Source organism: Neovison vison, chromosome 3 (genome assembly GCF_020171115.1).
Source record: "Neovison vison isolate M4711 chromosome 3, ASM_NN_V1, whole genome shotgun sequence".
Lineage (NCBI taxonomy): Eukaryota > Metazoa > Chordata > Mammalia > Carnivora > Mustelidae > Neogale > Neogale vison.
Window position 1 is genome coordinate 214,411,247 of NC_058093.1, and position 18,351 is coordinate 214,429,597.

The following is an 18,351-nucleotide window of genomic DNA, read 5'->3' on the forward strand; positions in this document are numbered from 1 at the left end:
GAACACCAAACTCCAAAATGAACACACAGTCCTTATTTCTTCAAAAAGAAAAACAACAGAGGCACCTGGGCGGGGCAATGGGTTAAGCGTCTGATTCTTGGTTTCGGCTCAGGCTGTGATCTCAGTGTCATGAGACTGAGCCCTGCATCCTGCTCAGCACTCAGCATGGAGTCAGCTTGGGTTTCTCTCTCCCTCTGCTCCACCCCCACCCCCAGCACGCTCTCTCTCTCAAATACATAAATCTTAAAAAAGGGGGCGCCTGGGTGGCTCAGAGGGTTAAAGACTCTGCCTTCGGCTCAGGTCATGATCTCGGGGTCCTGAGATTGAGCCCCACATCGGGCTCTCTGCTCGGCAGGGAGCCTGCTTCCCCCCCTCTCTCTGCCTGCCTCTCTGCCTACTTGTGATCTGTCAAATAAATAAAATAAATAATCTTAAAAAGAAAAGAAAAGAACAACAACAACAAAAAGGACCACCATATTTATTTAGTTTAACATTTCCCCTGATCTAAAGAGAAAGATGTCAAAAGAAAAGCTAGAACATATACATAAGCACACACCCCCTGAACACAGATAACCTAAAAGAAAAAATAACGGCAAAGTTCTGTTCAACAGATAAATTTATCTTCTCTTCTGGAAGATGTTTCCACGCCCCATTCCACGTCCTCTTCCTCTTGCAGCCACTGAAAGGTGGAAAGAAAGGATAAGGCCAGGTCAGTATGGTCAGCAAATGCTCATGCCACGGAGCAGCCAGAGTCCTTGGACACTGGCACAGAAGAGGCCTGAAAAGCCACCTGGTCCAACACCATGCTGACCCCATGACATTCCTCATTGCAGGGGGACCAGAGCTGGAGTGCCTTCCAGTCCAGCACTGATTTCAACATGAGGCTGGGAGTCAGGGTGTTGAGAGCTTAGACGGTTTGGGGACCAGGCCTGAGAACCACAGAAAAGATGAATTCCCAGCACTGGCCTAGGGTGAGTTAATAAAACAAAACAGATGAACTTAATTCATATTTAAAATCCTGAAACAAATAGTTAAATGCTAAACATTTGTTAAATCTGGGCGCCTGGGTGGCTCAGTGGGTTGGGCCGCTGCCTTCGGCTCGGGTCATGGTCTCAGGGTCCTGGGATCGAGTCCCGCATTGGGCTCTCTGCTCAGCGGGGAGCCTGCTTCCTCCTCTCTCTCTCTGCCTGCCTCTCTGCCTACTTGTAATCTCTCTCTGTCAAATAAACGAATAAAATCTTTAAAAAAAAAAAAATCTGGGTAACAGGTTTTATTATTTTTTTGAGGTATTCTGTAATATAAAATGTTTCATAATAGAAAAACAAACAAAACCACTCCCCATACAAAGGGCATACAAGCTGCTGTTCTCTGTAACTCCAAGAGTTCTAGGAGAGGACCAGTGGCTTTGAAGGACAGATGAAAATATTCTGATGCCTACTAACTGGAGACTGATTCCTCTTCCCTCTTGTAGAGCCTCGTGAAGAGGGAGGAAAGTCACCCAGGAGCCCAGCCACATACTGAAATGAACCAGAGCAAGGGACCGACAGAGATATAGATGGCTCAGGCAGAGGCCAGTGGACCTGGGCAAACTAACTGCCAAGTGCCTTCCAGTGCACAGGCTACTGGGTTGCATCTTTTGTCAGAGAAGATGGTGCAGTTACGCAGTGACAATGAGGACAGCCCTTCCCTGAGAAAGCAGAGAGAACAGCAGTTCTAGTAGGAAAGCCAGTATTCCTGAAAATCATTCCTTCACCAGGACAAAAAGTCCAGAGCTTTCGGTTCTACAAATGCCACCTACCTAGGAAGGGCAAGGAGATTCTCTGATCAGTTTTTTGGAAGGACACTTAAAGGATTACTCTAGGGGCACCTGGGTGGCTCAGTGGGTTAAGCCTCTGCCTTCAGCTCAGGTCATGATTCCAGCGTACTGGGATCGAGCCCCGCATCGGGCTCTCTGCTCAGCAGGGAGCCTGCTTCCCCCCCCCTGCCTACTTGTGATCTGTCAAATAAATAAATAAAATCTTTAAATAAATAAATAATAATAAATAAAGGATTACTCTATTGCACCTTTAAACTCAAAAACTACCTCATATATAAAATATGCACAACAAAAGATACTGATGGGAGAATCCAGTGACTTTCCTGCACTATAAATCTTTTTACTGATACTCAGTTTCTAATGAATGCACTTGCTTCCTAGATAATCAACACAGCAGAGCTTCTTGGGGACCCAAAGATAAAACCTCTGACTAGGCTAACCAAAAAGAAAGGCCAGACTTGGGCGCCTGGGTGGCTCAGTGGGTTAAGCCGCTGCCTTCGGCTCAGGTCATGATCTCAGGGTCCTGGGATCGAGTCCCGCATCGGGCTCTCTGCTTGGCAGGGAGCCTGCTTCCTCCTCTCTCTCTGCCTGCCTCTCTGCCTACTTGTGATCTCTCTCTGTCAAATAAATAAATAAGAAATCTTTAAAAAAAAAAAAGAAAGGCCAGACTCAGGAAAGTCACTGGATCAGTGGGGACATGCTGAAGGAAGGATTTATTTTCAAATGTAAGAATATTAGAAAACAGGAGTCTGGTCCCTTTAATGGGTAAAGATGGCTTAAAACTATTTATTTCTTTTTCTTTTTTTTTTTTAAACTATTTATTTCTTACATGAAAATGGATCCCTACCGTCAGCATTTCCCCCCCACTTATACTGGGTGTCATTAAACACCCCGAGCTCTCTGCAAACTGTTACCCCACTGCTTCAGGTGTCAGCTAAGCCCCACCACAGAGCTCCTGCTCAGCAAGCTAGTAAGAGCAAGATTCCCCCAGAATCTTTGGACAGAATTCCTGGAAACAAGGTCATTATAGGAGACTTATCCAGTCTCTCACTTAAGAGTCCCCTTCTTCTTTCCAAGGAGGGACTTTGGATTTTGCATAAGCCCTATGAATGTGATCAGGCAAGACAAGACACAGAAGGTAAGCTCAGGCCATCAGCCCCTCACATGTGGGGGCCCCAAGGCTGTAGGGTGGCAGTGAGTGTGGAGATGGCTAAGTCCAAGTCCACCCCAGGCCCAGCCAATTGACAGGGCCCGCCCTTCCCTAAAAGATACAGGACAAACACATTAAAACCAGGGCAAGAGGAGCACATACCTTGGGCCTTCAGAATAGCAGCTTTTCCCCGGCCAGCCCCTGAGCCTTGGTTTTTATTTTTCATGCTCTTTAACATGGGCGCATTTTTCAGCATGTCAGGCAAAATGAGAAAACGGATCTTGCTGCCACGGATGTACACCTGTTCCAGCTGTGCCACTCGGCCATCTCTGTATGTGACTGTGATGTTGGACATCTGGAAGGGAATCACCAGCTCATCAATCGGGGCCAACAGCACCAACAGAGAACAAGGGCACACAAGGGGGGAGCCTTGGCTGGTGGTAGGAGAAGTCCAGAACTGCACAAACTAACATCATGAAATAAAGAAGCCAGGCAAAGCACTTCACATATTTGGTCCTCACAGCACCTTCAGGATAGGTTATGGGCATTTCCATCTTTTACAGATAAAAACAAAACAAAACAAAACAAAACAAAAAACCCTAAAGCACTTGTCCAAAGCCCAACAGCCAGAATGAATGGATGTGGATTCAAAGCCAGCTGGCGTGACTCCAGAGCCCTAACTCTACCATACTGCCTCCCTTGCCAGCATGTGAAGAGTTCTCAATGGTGAAAAACTCTAATGAAACAGCTTTGAACCACCTGTCCAAACTGTGTCCTGTCCTGCATCTGTCTAGCACACACAGAAAAGGCACCATGAAGGTCATGAGTATGCACCAGGGCCCCTCTAGCTTCAATGACCAGGGACTGAGAAGTACAAGCAGCAGCGCCTGTACGAAGGGCTCAGAATACTGGGAGACGTGTGAGGCCAGAGCCTGCACTGACAGGACACTTGAGCCCGAACCTACAGGATATAAGGACTGGAGCAGAACAATTGAGAGAGGGGACAAAGTTATCACCCTGGGAGATTACGGGGTCACTCATTTGTGGACAAAGGGAGAGTGGACAGGATCAGGGCAGCACTTTGGAAAGATCAATATGCCAACATAGATAAACTGTGGGATGGAGAGACAGGGAGCCTCGAGGTGAGACCAACCAGCAGACAGCCTTGGCATAGCAGGGGACCCAAACCTGCTAGCGCTGACCTCAACAGGGACCATATTTACCACAAAAAGTAGCTTATTTTGAGTCTTCTGGATGAAAGAGAGTATAATTTATTCAGAATAGGTTAAAGTCCACATTGTAGAGAGGTGTTGTCTCCCCTAACTGGCTAGATTCCTAACTGGCTTGTTGCCACCTTATACTCATTCTTTTCTTCGAAGAGCTAACTGGCCACCCAGCCTCTGCTTGAGCACTCGGTTTGCCGAAAGACTAACAACACTCCAGGGCCATCCTCACTAAATCTAAATGTGGAGGTGGAACAGTTCATAGAGCTTCAACCCACTGCCCCTGTTCCACCCTCAGGGTTACAGGGCTCTAGATCCCCATAAATTTTCTGTTCTAGGCTCAACATCCCCAGTATCTTAAATTTCCACACAGGTTCTATATCCTTGCCATTCTGTTCTTGCCTCGAAGAATGCCATAACCTCTGGGGGTGCCTGGGTGGCTCAATCAGTTAAGTGTCTGACTTCGACACAGATCACGATCTTGGGGTCCTGGGATCAAGCCCCGCGTGGGGCTCCGCATCCAGCAGGAAGTCTGCTTGTCCCTCTGCCCTCCCCCTGCTTGTGTTCTCTCTCACCAAAAAACAAAACAACAAAAGCCAAATACCATAACCTCTGGTGCCACAACTGAACAAGAAGTATGATTAACAAAGCCAACTTTTACTGAGCACTTACTAACATTCCAGGCAATTTCATATCATAACTCCTATAAATCACACAATGCTACAAATCACTATGAACGCTGGTCTAACTCTAAACCCACATTCTGAAACCATACATCAGATCACCACTTACTTCCTTAAACAGTAAAGGAACAAATTAAATGAGACAAATATGTCTAAATGCTGTTCCTATTATCGAGTACATATTAGAAGAGCAGTAAACAATGAATCTAAATGACCACCAAGACATATATTTTGGAGGCTGTGCTACTGCTAAGCTACTTCTCCAGCACAGTCCAGTACATCTCACCCCTTCCTCTCCTACAACCTCCCCAACCCACTTTGAGAATCCCTGAGAGAGGGTGTTCAGTACGACCAACAAGACAAACTGTTTCCACAAATGATCTGTCCTGGCTGAAGCAGGAAAGGGTCCAGCATCAACTGACTCCTATGACAACCCTAAGAATGACCAGGTTGGCTGCTGTACTCATGCATTCCCTCATAGCACCAGCAGAGAAATGGCTGTGCTAGGCATAAAGCCCCACAGGCCCACCCACCCATACAGCTTGTTAATAAGCCCAAGCTATGTCTGCATCATAGGCCAAAGGCAACAATTTGAGTGAACTAGGTTTCAGTGATGTCAGGTGGGAACACCCACTTTATTCAACTTTCCCAAACAGCCATAATGAAACACAGGTGGCATAAACCAGGTACCCAACTGAAATGACATCTTGGGGGAGAGAGAACACCTTAATACAATCAAGATTGTGCGAATTTCCTCACACATCCAGGGCCAAGAAGAGAGGACTAACTCCAGGGCTGTAAAGCAATATTGGGGTGCTCTGGGATCATCAATCACAACATCCTGTTGCGGGGCACACAGCAAGGGCTCAATAAACGTCTGGTCCCCTCCCCTATTCACCCCTGCCCTACCATTAATAACAGAGCTTCCCTCTTTTTTCTACTCATCTTCTTGTCTGAAATCTGATAGAGTGAGGGTCTGACAATTCTAGAATCAACAGGACCTAGCAGGTTTACTATACACCTCATCTTCAGAGATGATGGTTAAGATCAGAGATTTGAGACTCAGAGACTTGGGTTTAGAGCCACTCCTTCCATGCTTGGTCACCCTGGTCATCTGGAAGTTTGTCCTCAGAGAGGTCCTGTGATAACTTAAAGATCTATTGTACATAAAAAGCACTAGCATAGGGGCGTCTGGGTGGCTCAGTGGGTTAAAGCCTCTGCCTTCGGCTCAGCTCATGATCTCAGGGACCTGGGATGGAGCCCTGCATCGGGCTCTCCACTCAGCGGGGAGCCTGCTTCTCCCTCTCCCTCTGCCTGCCTCTCTGTCTACTTGTGATCTGTCTGTCAAATAAATAAATAAAATCTTAAATAAATAAATATCCGACTCCAGGTTTTGGCCCACGTCGTGATCTCAGGATCGTGAGACTGAGCCCCACTCAGTGGAGTCCACCTGAGATTCTCTTTCCCTCTCCCTCTGCCCCTCCCCACCCTGGCACATGCTCTCAACTCTCTCTCAAATAAATAATAAATCTTAGTAAGTTAAAAAAAAAAATTTTTGTAACCATCATGGTAAAAAAATTCAAACAAGAATCTTCATGGGATGCTAAATGAGGGGTGGTGAAGGTGGTGATGAATAACAGAATACTCACAAGATATTTACTTCAAGAACCTCCCTCACAAAATTCTCCTTTGTTGCAAAAGGAAAAAGTACAGGGGCGCCTGGGTGGCTCAGTGGGTTAAAGCCTCTGCCTTCGGCTCGGGTCATGACCCCAGGGTTCTGGGATCCAGCCCCGCATCGGGCTCTCTGCTCAGCAGGGAGCCTGCTTCCCTTCCTCTCTCTCTCTGCCTGCCTTTCTGCCTACTTGTGATCTCTGTCTTTCAAATAAATAAATAATCTTTAAAAAAAAAAGGAGAAAGTACAGTGGACAGACCACACAATACTTCAACCAAATTATCAAGGTTAACATCACCAATAGGGGCAAACAAGTGTTCTGGGCCTCCTAGTGACAACCCCAGAAGAAGTTATCACTTACACAGTAACAGCCAAAACAACACAAAAACAAACCCCAAATCCCATCATGAAGAAACATCAGAGAAAGACATACAATCAGAAGACATTCTAAAACAAATAACTGGTCATTATTCCAAAATGTCAATGCTGGGAAAAGCAAAAGGATTTAACTGTCCCAGACTAAAAAGTACAAAGCAAGCTGGTATTAAGCGCCAATACGTGATCCTGAATTGAATGGTACAGAGGGAAACACTGCATGTAGAGAGAGCACATAGATAAGCAGTTTTTCATTCTATTTTTTTTTTTTTAAAGATTTTATTTATTTATTTGACAGAGAGAGATTACAAGTAGGCAGAGAGGCAGGCAGAGAGAGAGGAGGAAGCAGGCTCCCCGCTGAGCAGAGAGCCCGATGCGGGACTCCATCCCAGGACCCTGAGATCATGACCTGAGCCGAAGGCAGCGGCTTAAACCACTGAGCCACCCAGGCGCCCGCAGTTTTTCATTCTAGCTAGAGAGGGTATCTAAAGAAATTCCCAACCATCCTGCACATTTCTGTCAAAAACTTTCCTGATATTCATTCTGGGGAGTTTTTTGACAGTCATGTGACAGGTTCTCTCAGGTTACCATTTTTTACAAAAAGAAATCAAGCACAGGCCATTTTTCCATAACAAAAAAAAAAGGGGGGGGGTTTGAACAGTCCAGTCAGAGATGGGGTGGTCATGCTAAGGCTCCCAAAGCACCATTTTGGCTCCAGCAGAGTCTCTGAACTCTTATCACTCTCTCCCACCAAATTTCTAGGAATTATGTTGCTTTAAGAAGTGAAATTTTGCATTTGGCCATTTACCCTCTTCCTTTATCTAATTTTCAGGGTCTTTTTATTGAGCTATAACTGATATATAACATTGTGTAAGTTTAAGGTATACAATATACTGATTTGATACACTTACATTACAATGACTGCCACTGCAGCATTAACTAACTTCTCTATCATGTCATACAATTATAATTTCTAGTGATGAGAACTATTAAGATCTTGTATTTCAGCAAGTTTAATGTTGATAATAGTTTTGTTACCTCTAATTACTATACTGTAAATTAGAACTCCAGGACTTCATTTATCTACTTGTAACATACCCTCTTCTTTTAAAATAATCTTTACTGGGACGCCTGGGTGGCTCAGTTGGACAACTGCCTTCAGCTCAGGTCATGATCCTGGAGTCCCGGGACAGAGTCCCGCATCAGGTTCCCAGCTCCATGGGGAGACTGCTTCTCCCTCTGACCTTCTCCTTGCTCATGCTCTCACTGTCTCTCTCTCAAATAAATAAATAAAATCTTTAAAATAAAATAAAATAATCTTTACTGTGCTTCATGATCATAAACTTAACACATCTTTTAATTTTTTTTAAAGATTTTATTCATTCATTTGAGAGAGAGAGAGAAAGAGAGAGCACAAGCAGGGGGAGAGGCAGAGGGAGAGGGAAAAGCAGACTCCCCGCTGAGCTGGGAGTCCAATGAGGGGCTCCAATTCCAGGATCTGGAGATCATGACCTGAGCTGAGGGCAGATGTTTAACCGTCTGAGCCACCCAAGTGCCCCAGATATTTTAATTTTTAAAGTAGGGAGAGGAAAAAGTTTTTTCCTTAAAAATTTTAATCCTCCCCGTGGGGACCTGGCTGGCTCAGTCGGAACAGTATGGGAGTCTTGTTCTTAGGGTCACGAGTTCAAGCCCCACAAAAGGTGCAGAGATTACTAAAAAATACAAAAACAAACACACACACACACACACACACTCTCTCTCTCTCTCCATATATATTCTGTGGGGCTTTGTCACCTCTAGATGCTGCCAGTCAACAGCCCTGGCTAGCAGCTTATGCTTGCCTTGCAGCTGTGGAGTACAAAGAGGAGGACAATACTCCCTGCATATATATCAATAAAAACTTTAAAAAATGGTTTTTGTTTTGTTTTGTTTTAAAGATTTTATTTATTTATTTGACAAAGATCACAAGTAGGCAGCGAGGCAGGCAGAGACAGAGGAGGAAGCAGGTTCCCTGCTGAGCAGAGAGCCCAATGCAAGGCTCGATCCCAGGACCCCGGGATTACGACCCAAGCTGAAGGCAGAGACTTTAACCCACTAAGCCACCTAGGCACCCCTAAAAAAAATTTTTTTAAAGATTTTATTATTTATTTATTTAGTATTTATTTAATATTTTTAAAAAAGGTTTTATTTATTTATTTGACAGAGAGAGAGATATCAGAAGTAGATGGAGAGGAAGGCAGAGAGAGAGAAGGAGGGAAGCAGGCTCCCTGTTGAGCAGAGAGCCCGATGCGGGACTCAATCCCAGGACCCTGAGATCATGACCTAAGCAGAAGGCAGCGGCTTAATCCACTGAGCCACCCAGGCGCCCCCCCTAAAAAATGTTTTTAATCTCATTTAATTTTCACCAAAAGATAACTACTCACTTTAGTTTTGCTCAAAAACTTAATGCATTTGTTTTTTTTTACTTCCTTTTTTTTTTTAAACTTAATGCATTTTTATGTATCACTTATAATTTGGCTTTATTTTTTAAACTAGGAACATATTGTGGAGTTTTGTATTTTTCTCCACTTGGGTCAACAATATTTTCCCATTGAGATTAAATATTCTTCCACATTATTTGACCAGATGAATAATATTCTTTGTAATGGGGACGCCTGGGTGGCTCAGTTGGTTGAGCAGCTGCCTTTGGCTCAGGTCATGATCCCAGCCTCCTGGGATTGAGTCCCACATCGGGCTGCTTGCTCAGCAGGGAGCCTGCTTCTCCCTCTGCCTCTGCCTGTCACTCTATCTGCCTGTGCTCACTCTCTCTGTCAAATAAATAAATAAAATCCTTTAAAAAAAAAAAAAAAGATGTTTAAAAAAAAAAATTCTTTGTAATGTACCCTAATTTGTTTAATCATTATTTATTTATTTGTTTATTCATTAGAAATGTTTGTTTTTAGGTTTTCATCATTAAAAACAGCACTGCAGGGAGCCTGGGTGGCTCAGTGGGTTAAAGACTCTGCCTTTGGCTCAGGTCATGATCCCAGGGTCCAGGGATCGAGCTCCACATTGGGCTCTCTGTCCTGTGGAGAGCCTGCTTCCTCCTCTCTCTCTCTGCCTGCCTCTCCTCTTTCTGCCTGCCTCTCTGCCTACTTGTAATCTCTGTCTGTCAAATAAATAAATTTAAAAAAAAAAAAATTAAATAAATAAATAAATAAAAATAAAAAATAAAAACAGCAATGCAGAGGCACCTGGGTGGCTCAGTCAGTTAGGTGTCCTACTCTTGGTTTCAGCATAGGTCAGACCTAGGGGTTGAGGGATTGAGTCCTGCGTGAGCCCTGCATTGGGCTTCATGCTTGGCAGGGAGTCTGCTTGGGATTTTCTCTCTCTCCCTCTCCTTCTGCCTCCCCACCTTCATGCTCTCTCTAAAATAAACTAACAAATCTTAAGAAAAAAATAAAATAAAAACAGCACAGCACTATGAATGATTTTCAGAAGTAGAACTATGGCACCAAAGGGTAGGAACTTTTCTATGCTGACATTTAAATGTGTTTTCCAGAAACGATTTAACAATCTGTACTTCTACTGGCAGACTGGTAAGGAACCCTTGGTGGTATTAATTTTATTTTATCATCTTGTAAGTTTAGAAATTCTTACCTTTTCCCAACTTACATGTCTAAATATTAATAAGGTCATTGTTTTTGTATGTTAAAAGTCCGCTTTACTTGGGGCACCTGGGTGGCTCAGTGGGTTAGGCATCTGCCTTCGGCTCAGGTCATGATCCCAGGGTTCTGGGATCAAGCCCCGCATCGGCCTCTCTGCTCAGCAGGGAGCCTGCTTCCTCCTCTCTCTCTCCCTGTCTCTCTGCCTACTTGTGATTTGTCTGTCAAATAAATAAATAAAGTCTTTAATTAAAAAAAAAGAGTTGCTTTACATGTTTTTCTTCTGTTAATTAGCCATTTTTAAACTTGGGTTCACTTTAAATTGGGAAATGGGCATTTTTGACTTGCAAAAACTATTTATATGTTTAAATACAATAAACTTTCATCATAAAAAAATTATGAGATGTCCTAAATATCTGAATACTGCTGAGCTGGGAGAACACTTCCAGCATTCGCTAAGACTCTACACAAGAACTTCCAGGGACACTTTACACTGGATACCCAATAAAATCCATAGCCATAAAAGTTGCCTCCGAAAAGTTAGATAAATAAAGGCTAGTCTATTAAAATCAAAATAACGTGCTTATTTCTACTCATAATTCCTCACCTTAAAAGTCCTTTTTTGGTTTTTCTTATTTTACCAAATATTTTACTAGAAGTATTCTTTCTTAAGAAATATGTATTTTTATTTATTTATTTATTTTTTTTTTTTTTTAAAGATTTTATTTATTTATTTGACAGAGAGAAATCACAAGTAGACGGAGAGGCAGGCAGAGAGAGAGAGAGGGTAGCAGGCTCCCTGCTGAGCAGAGAGCCCGATGCGGGACTCGATCCTAGGACCCTGAGATCATGACCTGAGCCGAAGGCAGTGGCTTAACCCACTGAGCCACCCAGGCGCCCCGAAATATGTATTTTTTATTTTGAAGAAAAATCCCTTCATTCCCTCACTGACATTTAATAAAGATAGGATGCTTCAAAACCATGGTAAGCACACATAACCAACAACAGAAATTTCTCCATTTAGGGACCTCTGGTTTTAAATCATCCATACCCAGGCTGGGCAAGAGATTGGATACACTCCTCCATCAGGTCCCATCTCTGCTATAAACACAAATCAGCTTAAAAAACCACTTGGAGAGCCACAGAGGCCCTGCTCACCCCCCACACACAGAGCCCTTAGGAGATGCTCTCAGAGCACTCACAAGGCTCTCTCACCTATAGATGCCACCATAGCTGACAGCCCCGGCTAGCAGATTATGCTTGCCTTGCAGCTATGGGGTACAGAGCAGAAGGACAAGACTCCCTGCTTTCCCAAACAAACCTCAGATGCAAAGAAGTATCTACACCTTCTGACCCTGTGAGCACCATCTCAAGGACCTCATCCTAAGATTAATTCTTGCACAGATTACATCTGCACTGTCAAAAAAGGGCTGTGGTAACAGGCTACATTAAAAATACCAGATTCTCGGGGCACCTGGGTGGCTGAGTGGGTTAAAGCCTCTGCCTTCAGCTCAAGTGATGATCCCAGGGTCCAGGGATCGAGCCCCGAACTGGGCTCTCTGCTCAGCGGGGAGCCTGCTTCCCCCTCTCTCTGCCTCTGCCTGCTTGTGATCTCTGTCTGTCAAATAAATAAATAAAATCTAAAAAAACAAAAAACAAAAAAACCCTATTCTCTCTGCCTGCTTCTCTCTCTGCCTCTGCCTACCACTCTGCCCACTTGTGCGCACACCTTTGCACATGCTCGCTCTGACAAATAAAACCTTTAAAAAATATCTGAGGAACCCCAAAAGGTGTATTTTGTATGGGGATGTTGATGACACTATCCAATAGACTAAGACTGTATACCTTTCATCAGGGCCCAGGGGAAAAACGTCTCCCACATCTGAATGCCAAGGAAAACCGCACAACTGGTATTTTACCTTAAGGGCACTATGTACCTTAGAACTGCTGATCTCCCTCTGCCAGTACTCTTTAAGTAGCTGAGAATAGAATATGCCTTTATTAAATGTACAGGGAATCAGGTTTACATTTCTGGTTACTAACTGCCTGCCTGGCTTCATTTTATAGTCTACCCCAAGTTAACTGCACCATGACCTATCTGTCCATTTTTATCTTTCATATAGTTTTTTAATGAATCACCTCTAACTTTTTTTTTTTTACAAGTTTTATTTATTTATTTGAGAGCGAGCGAGCATGTGCACAAGTGGGCAGAGGGAGAAGCAGACTCCCCACTGAGCAGGGAACCTAATGCATGGTTTGATCCTAGGACCCTGAGATCATGATGTGAGCCAAAGGCAGACTCAACCAACTGAACCCCCCAGTTGCCCCCTACCTCTAACTCTTTTTGAAAGCAGAGTAAAAAATACTAGAATCCCAAGACACGTTCCTAGGGTAAAAAAAAAAAGTCCATGCCAATTGTGGCTGTGGCGCGTTGGTGGTATAGTGGTGAGCACAGATGCCTTCCAATTGTGGTTGTGGCAAGATGCTCTTACCTGTTTTCCAAATCTTTGTAGTGTGTGACCCACCACACTTTTGTAACAAAAAATGTTAGGGGTGCCTGCATGGCCGACTCTTGATTTCAGCTCAGATCATGATCTCAGATCATGAGATCAAGCCCCGTGGGCTCCACACTCAGCTAGGAGTCTGCTTCAGGATTTTCTCTCTCCCTCTGCCCCTCCCCTCACTCTCTCCCACACATGCTTTCTAAAATAAATAAATAAATCTTGGGGGGGGGAGTTATTAAAAACCAACATCAAATGGCAAACACTAAATTCCAGCTGTCCTCTAATAAAGGCTGGAAGTGCTAAGGGGATGCTTTCACTCCCAAAGGGCAGACTAACTGGAGCCAGAAAGGAACGAAAGCAGCAGGAACTGCAGGAGCCACTGGCCTTATGCATCCTGGGGATATGTGAATGAACTGTGCTGGGTTTACCACAGTACATTCAGCTGTGCCTGCTGGTTTTTATTCAGTGAGCCAGGTTTAGGTAAAACCAGCAAAGCCTCAGCATCTGGGCATGGGCAGTGTTATGGGCTGAATCCTAACTTCATCTGTTGAAGTCTTAACCCCTCAGCATCTCAGAATGTGGCCATATTTAGAGACTGGATCTTTACAGAGGTAACTGAGCCCTAATTCAATGTAACTTGTGTCCTTAGAAGAGATCAGGATACAGACCTACATGGAAGGAAAACCATGTGAAGACACAGGAAGGAGACAAACATCTATAAGCCAAGGAGAGAGGCCTAGAATAGATCCTTCATGCCCTTAGAAGAATTAACCCTGTGGCACCTTGATCTCAAACCTCTTCACCTCCAGAACTCTGAGGGAATAAATATACTTGTTTAAGCCACCCAGAGTGAAACTTTGTTATGACAGCCCTTCCAGATTAACATAAGCAGGAAGCAAGTGACTGGCTCCCCCACAACGGACATGCATTCACTCATTTATTCTGCACTACAATGCTGAGGTTGAGGTGTTATTTTTATTCCTGACTTAGAAAGGAGGGAACAAGAGGGTGAGGGAGATCCAAAGCTTGACCTAAGTCCCGCAAGGTAGCAGGCTGCAACCCGATTATAGATCGATCACCAGGCTATGCGCTTTGTATCACACTAGCTAAATTTGAGAGACCACCAAGGTCATCTGCTCAGACACCCTAACAAATGGGCAGTCTGAGGCACTAGACACTCAGTAAGTTGTCCAAATAAATAGCTGAATAAACACATTAAAGTGCCTCATCCCCAGTTTTGCATTCTATTCACCAAAACAAAGTACCTTAAAATGGATGAGGATGCCTTAAGCCAGAGACTGGATCTATAACTGGGGTCCTCACAAAGACAAGGTAGGAAAAGCCCCGCAGGACCTTTCGAAAGCCCACTCCATCTACCTGTATGGCATCAACACTGAAGAGAGAAACCTGCAATTACTAGACGTCTATTTCCCTGAGCCAGGGAACTGGCCCCACCCACTGGTCCACCTAGCAGGAAGATGATGTTCAAAGCTACAGAGCTGTCGCAAGTAAATAAGTGAACCCTGCACAGCAACAAATAAGACACCTGATCTGCAGTGTGATCTTAGAGAAGTCATCTTCCCTTTCTGACCTTCAGTTTTCTCACCTAGAAAACATTAACAGAAACTATATGTGAACATGTACTATGTGTGGTGTGAACTACTTGTTGCACATACATAACTAAACTGATCTGTAGAACAGCCCCAGCGTGTGGGTATCATCCCCATCTCCAGAATGCACTGCTCAGATCTCCCCTCAAGGGTCGTCAGGCTATGAGGCATGCAAGGAGCTGACAGTCTCCAGTTGTGACCTATGGGATCCATCACAGCATTCACTCTGAAGCCAGTCTCCCCAGGTTGCCGGCCAATGACTAATCACAATGGGGATCCTAGAGCCAGGCCATTTCTGCCCCATAGTAGACTCTTCTAATGAGCAACTCCTGCTGGCTGATACTTCCTCAAAAACACAGTTCTCTAAGGCTCTTCCCACTCAACCCTGTCTTTTCCTTCTCCTTTTCCCAGCACCAGACCAGTACAGATTGAAAGCTATCCTAGCTACTCCTACTCCTTCTCCTTTATCCTTCATTATCATTTTCCCCAATAAATCTCTTGCACAATTCTGCATTGGCACATACGTCTCAGTGGACATAAAATAACACCATTCCCATTTTAGAAACAAGGAAACTAAAGCGATTAACATGATCAAGGTCAGATGATTAGGATCCAAACCCACATCTCTGATTCTGAAGCACAAGCTCTTAATTGATGATTTAAAGAAAAAAGGAGAAAGTGTGCAGATACATCTTGCCAAAGCAATGCTCTACAAACTCACGTGGTTATTAGCAAAACACAAAATAGTGTCACAGGAAGGGCACCATATGAGGAAGCTGCTCCGATATTTGTTAACGGAAAGACATTCAGGAGAGAGAAGTCTTTTAATCTTACTCTCCCTATTTTATGGATGACAATACTATCACCAAATCTGCTTACCTCAAAAGGTAGTTGCTATAATCACATGCGACTCTTCCTCCAAGAAATATGGAAAATAAATATGGTACGTGAGTGGAAGATTCCACTAACTGCAGAGCAGTTACACAAACATGTAGGGGGCAAATGGAGAATGGTCTTGAACCTGACAGATTCTACCAAAGTATACTTCTTTTAAACAAGTCCCCAAAATATGGAAGATGATTATAGGATGGAGAAAACAAAATTAGATATCCCAAACTTTAAATGGCTTTCATTTACGCCTACATCAGCAGCAACTATTAACAACAGCTGGCATACCTTAGACATGCCAAAGTAACTCTTCAAAGAGAAGAACTGCAAAAAGACCTCTGTTTTCTCTGTTCCAAGACAGAGGCCCAAGCTTCCCCCATAACCTTATATGGAAAACAGGATACCTGGCAGTTCATGTTGTCCTCCGCCTCAATGAGTTTCCCACGATACACCTCACCAGTGTTTGTCTCACAAGTCACGATGTGACCCTCAGCCTCGTGTAGGACTTTAATCGGCACACCAATAGACATCTTGGCAGGAAAAGAGTTCTACAGTGAAAGAGAAAACAGTTAGTTCATCCTTCAGGGCCTAGGAAGTCATGTGGCACATATCATGCTTCCCTTAAGACCTGACACTCCATAAAACTTAGTAAGAATGACACAACTGCTATTTTCCGTGGGGGGGGGTGGCTTAATCCCTACTTTGAGGAACTCTTCTGGCAAACATATGCAAGATGTGGGATGGTAAAGAATAGTGGCGGGGCGAAGGAAAGCTAATGGGATGAGAAAAAAGTGCCTTCCATCTTCTTCCTTCTTCCCTGCTACCACATGCCTCTTTACCTTCATCAAACAACCAGTAACCAATATTGCGTGTGTTTTGGGGGACAGGGGACTGAACTATACATACCATACGATGTACTTGCCAACCCATAGTTGTGGATGACGCTACTTTTGAGAGCCCAGGATATAGACTTGAGCTGCCCAATACAGTAGCCACAATCCACCCATAACTATTTTAACTAAACTTAAAGTGAAATAAAATGAAAATTAAACATTCACTCCCTTAGTCACATCAGCCACATTTCAAGAGGTCAATGGCCTTGGGCTAGTGGCTGTAGTACTGGGCAATGCAGATATAGATCGAAGAATCCAGGCAAATCTAGAGGAGGCATGCATTTAATTTGACTCATTAAGTACCCACTGACCCTCCACTCCTTCAAGGTTAAATAGAAAATGAAGTGTTCACAAAGGGACCGTGCTATAAGCAGGAAATATTTGGAGGAAAAGCATGATCACGGAAATCACCTGATCTCATGTAAATAAAAGAAACAAGCAGTGGATTTCATATTCCCAGACGAGCAACGAATGAAAGCTGGAACACATCATGTGTGTCCAAGAGAGGAAAAGAAACATGAGTTCGGAGAAGACTGGTTCCCTCGGTGAGGAAGTAGCGTTAGGAGTTTGGCTTTTATGCTGAAGATAGTGCGGAACAACTGCAGGCTTATAGGTAAGGAATGATCCAATAAAAAGGCAGCAGCACTTACAAACGGATCAAACAGTTTTTTTTTTTAAACAGTTTAGAAGCAAGGAAACTTGATAAAGTTTCTGTAACAATATGGGAAGCTTAAGAGGACGAATGTCTAAAAGGGGAATGGAGGCAGAGATGCAAACAACTTTGGAAAGGATTACCCGGAGAGAACTTGGGGGAAGGAGGCAGCCAGAAGTGATTTCAAGACTATTGCCTGTATGTGAGGGAAAACGTGGTCTGGAGAGACAGAGAAAACAAAGAGCATGTACTTCGGGGAAAAGCTAATGAGAATTCACTTCCAGGCGCTAGTGAGGCAACGCAGACGTCTGAGTGACCCGGGCTTCCCGCTCTTCTCCCTCCCCGAACCTCCCAGAGTTCCTTGGCAGCGCGTCCTTCTCCAGCCCTAGGCCCCTCACGCGTGCTTCGGGCCTACCCTCGCCTGCCCCGGGCCTCACCTCACCGGCTCCGGCCTACTCTCCCTTTCCCGTGCAGCGGCAACTCTAGCGACTGCAAAGGCGTGAGCCAAGCGAATGGCGGGTCTCGCGCTCCCAGAATGCCACGCGTTCCCAAAATGCTGCGCGCAGGACCCGGCCCCTTCCTTTTCTTAGTGGTGAGCGCGGTCTTGCCTTTGCTGCTTTCTTATTCTTCCGGCTGGGAAACGTTGACTCCGCTCCGATAGTTCCGACCCCGGAAGAGAGAGCTGGTGACAGGGTCTAGGTGCCGCCGGAAACACTGATCCTCAGGCCGTCAAGGCGGGGGCGGGGGCCTCGCGTTTCCAAGCACCTAGCACCAGGGACAGGCTGGACGGCAAGGCGGGGATCTGGGGCTTGGGCCCGCGGATCGGGGGCAGCAGGCAGTGGGGCTGAGGGTCAGGGCCTACCCTCACAATTTAACCTTTGGAACCCGGCACCACCAGGTAAGGGGTTGTCCTCCTTAAGGCGAGGTATCTCACCATCCGGATAGAGAAAGAGGTTTAGAGTAGAGCGGGAGCAGGCCTACGGCCGTCCTTCAAAGAAGTCCGAGTACTGTTAGGTCTCCCGGAGCCCCGCGGTGTGCGGATAGGATCTGGCCTTAGGCCTGAGGGTGGCCGAGAAGTACCGCCAGGCAGAGACGGAGTTTGGTAAGGTGAAGAGTGGGGAACCAGTGCTGGTGGAAAGGCAGGGCTTGGGGCCCGCGCTCAGGCGAAGGGGCGGAGCTTCCGGGGAGCGGAGGCGCGAAAGGGCCTGCGCGTCTGCGCGAAGGCGGGGCTGGGGAAGGGG

At 45.0% G+C, this 18,351-nt stretch overlaps 1 protein-coding gene across 1 annotated transcript; it reads right to left on the reverse strand.

The window, feature by feature from the left end:
- Positions 1-462: 462 nt before the first annotated feature.
- Positions 463-18,233, reverse strand: SNRPD3 (small nuclear ribonucleoprotein D3 polypeptide). The gene is made up of 4 exons (XM_044243821.1): positions 17,548-18,233; positions 15,970-16,113; positions 3,129-3,321; positions 463-679 (listed from the first exon to the last, which is right to left on the reverse strand). The coding sequence occupies exons 2-4, from the start codon at positions 16,093-16,095 to the stop codon at positions 618-620; spliced, it is 381 nt and encodes a 126-aa protein (XP_044099756.1). The 5' UTR covers positions 16,096-16,113; positions 17,548-18,233; the 3' UTR covers positions 463-617.
- Positions 18,234-18,351: the final 118 nt, after the last annotated feature.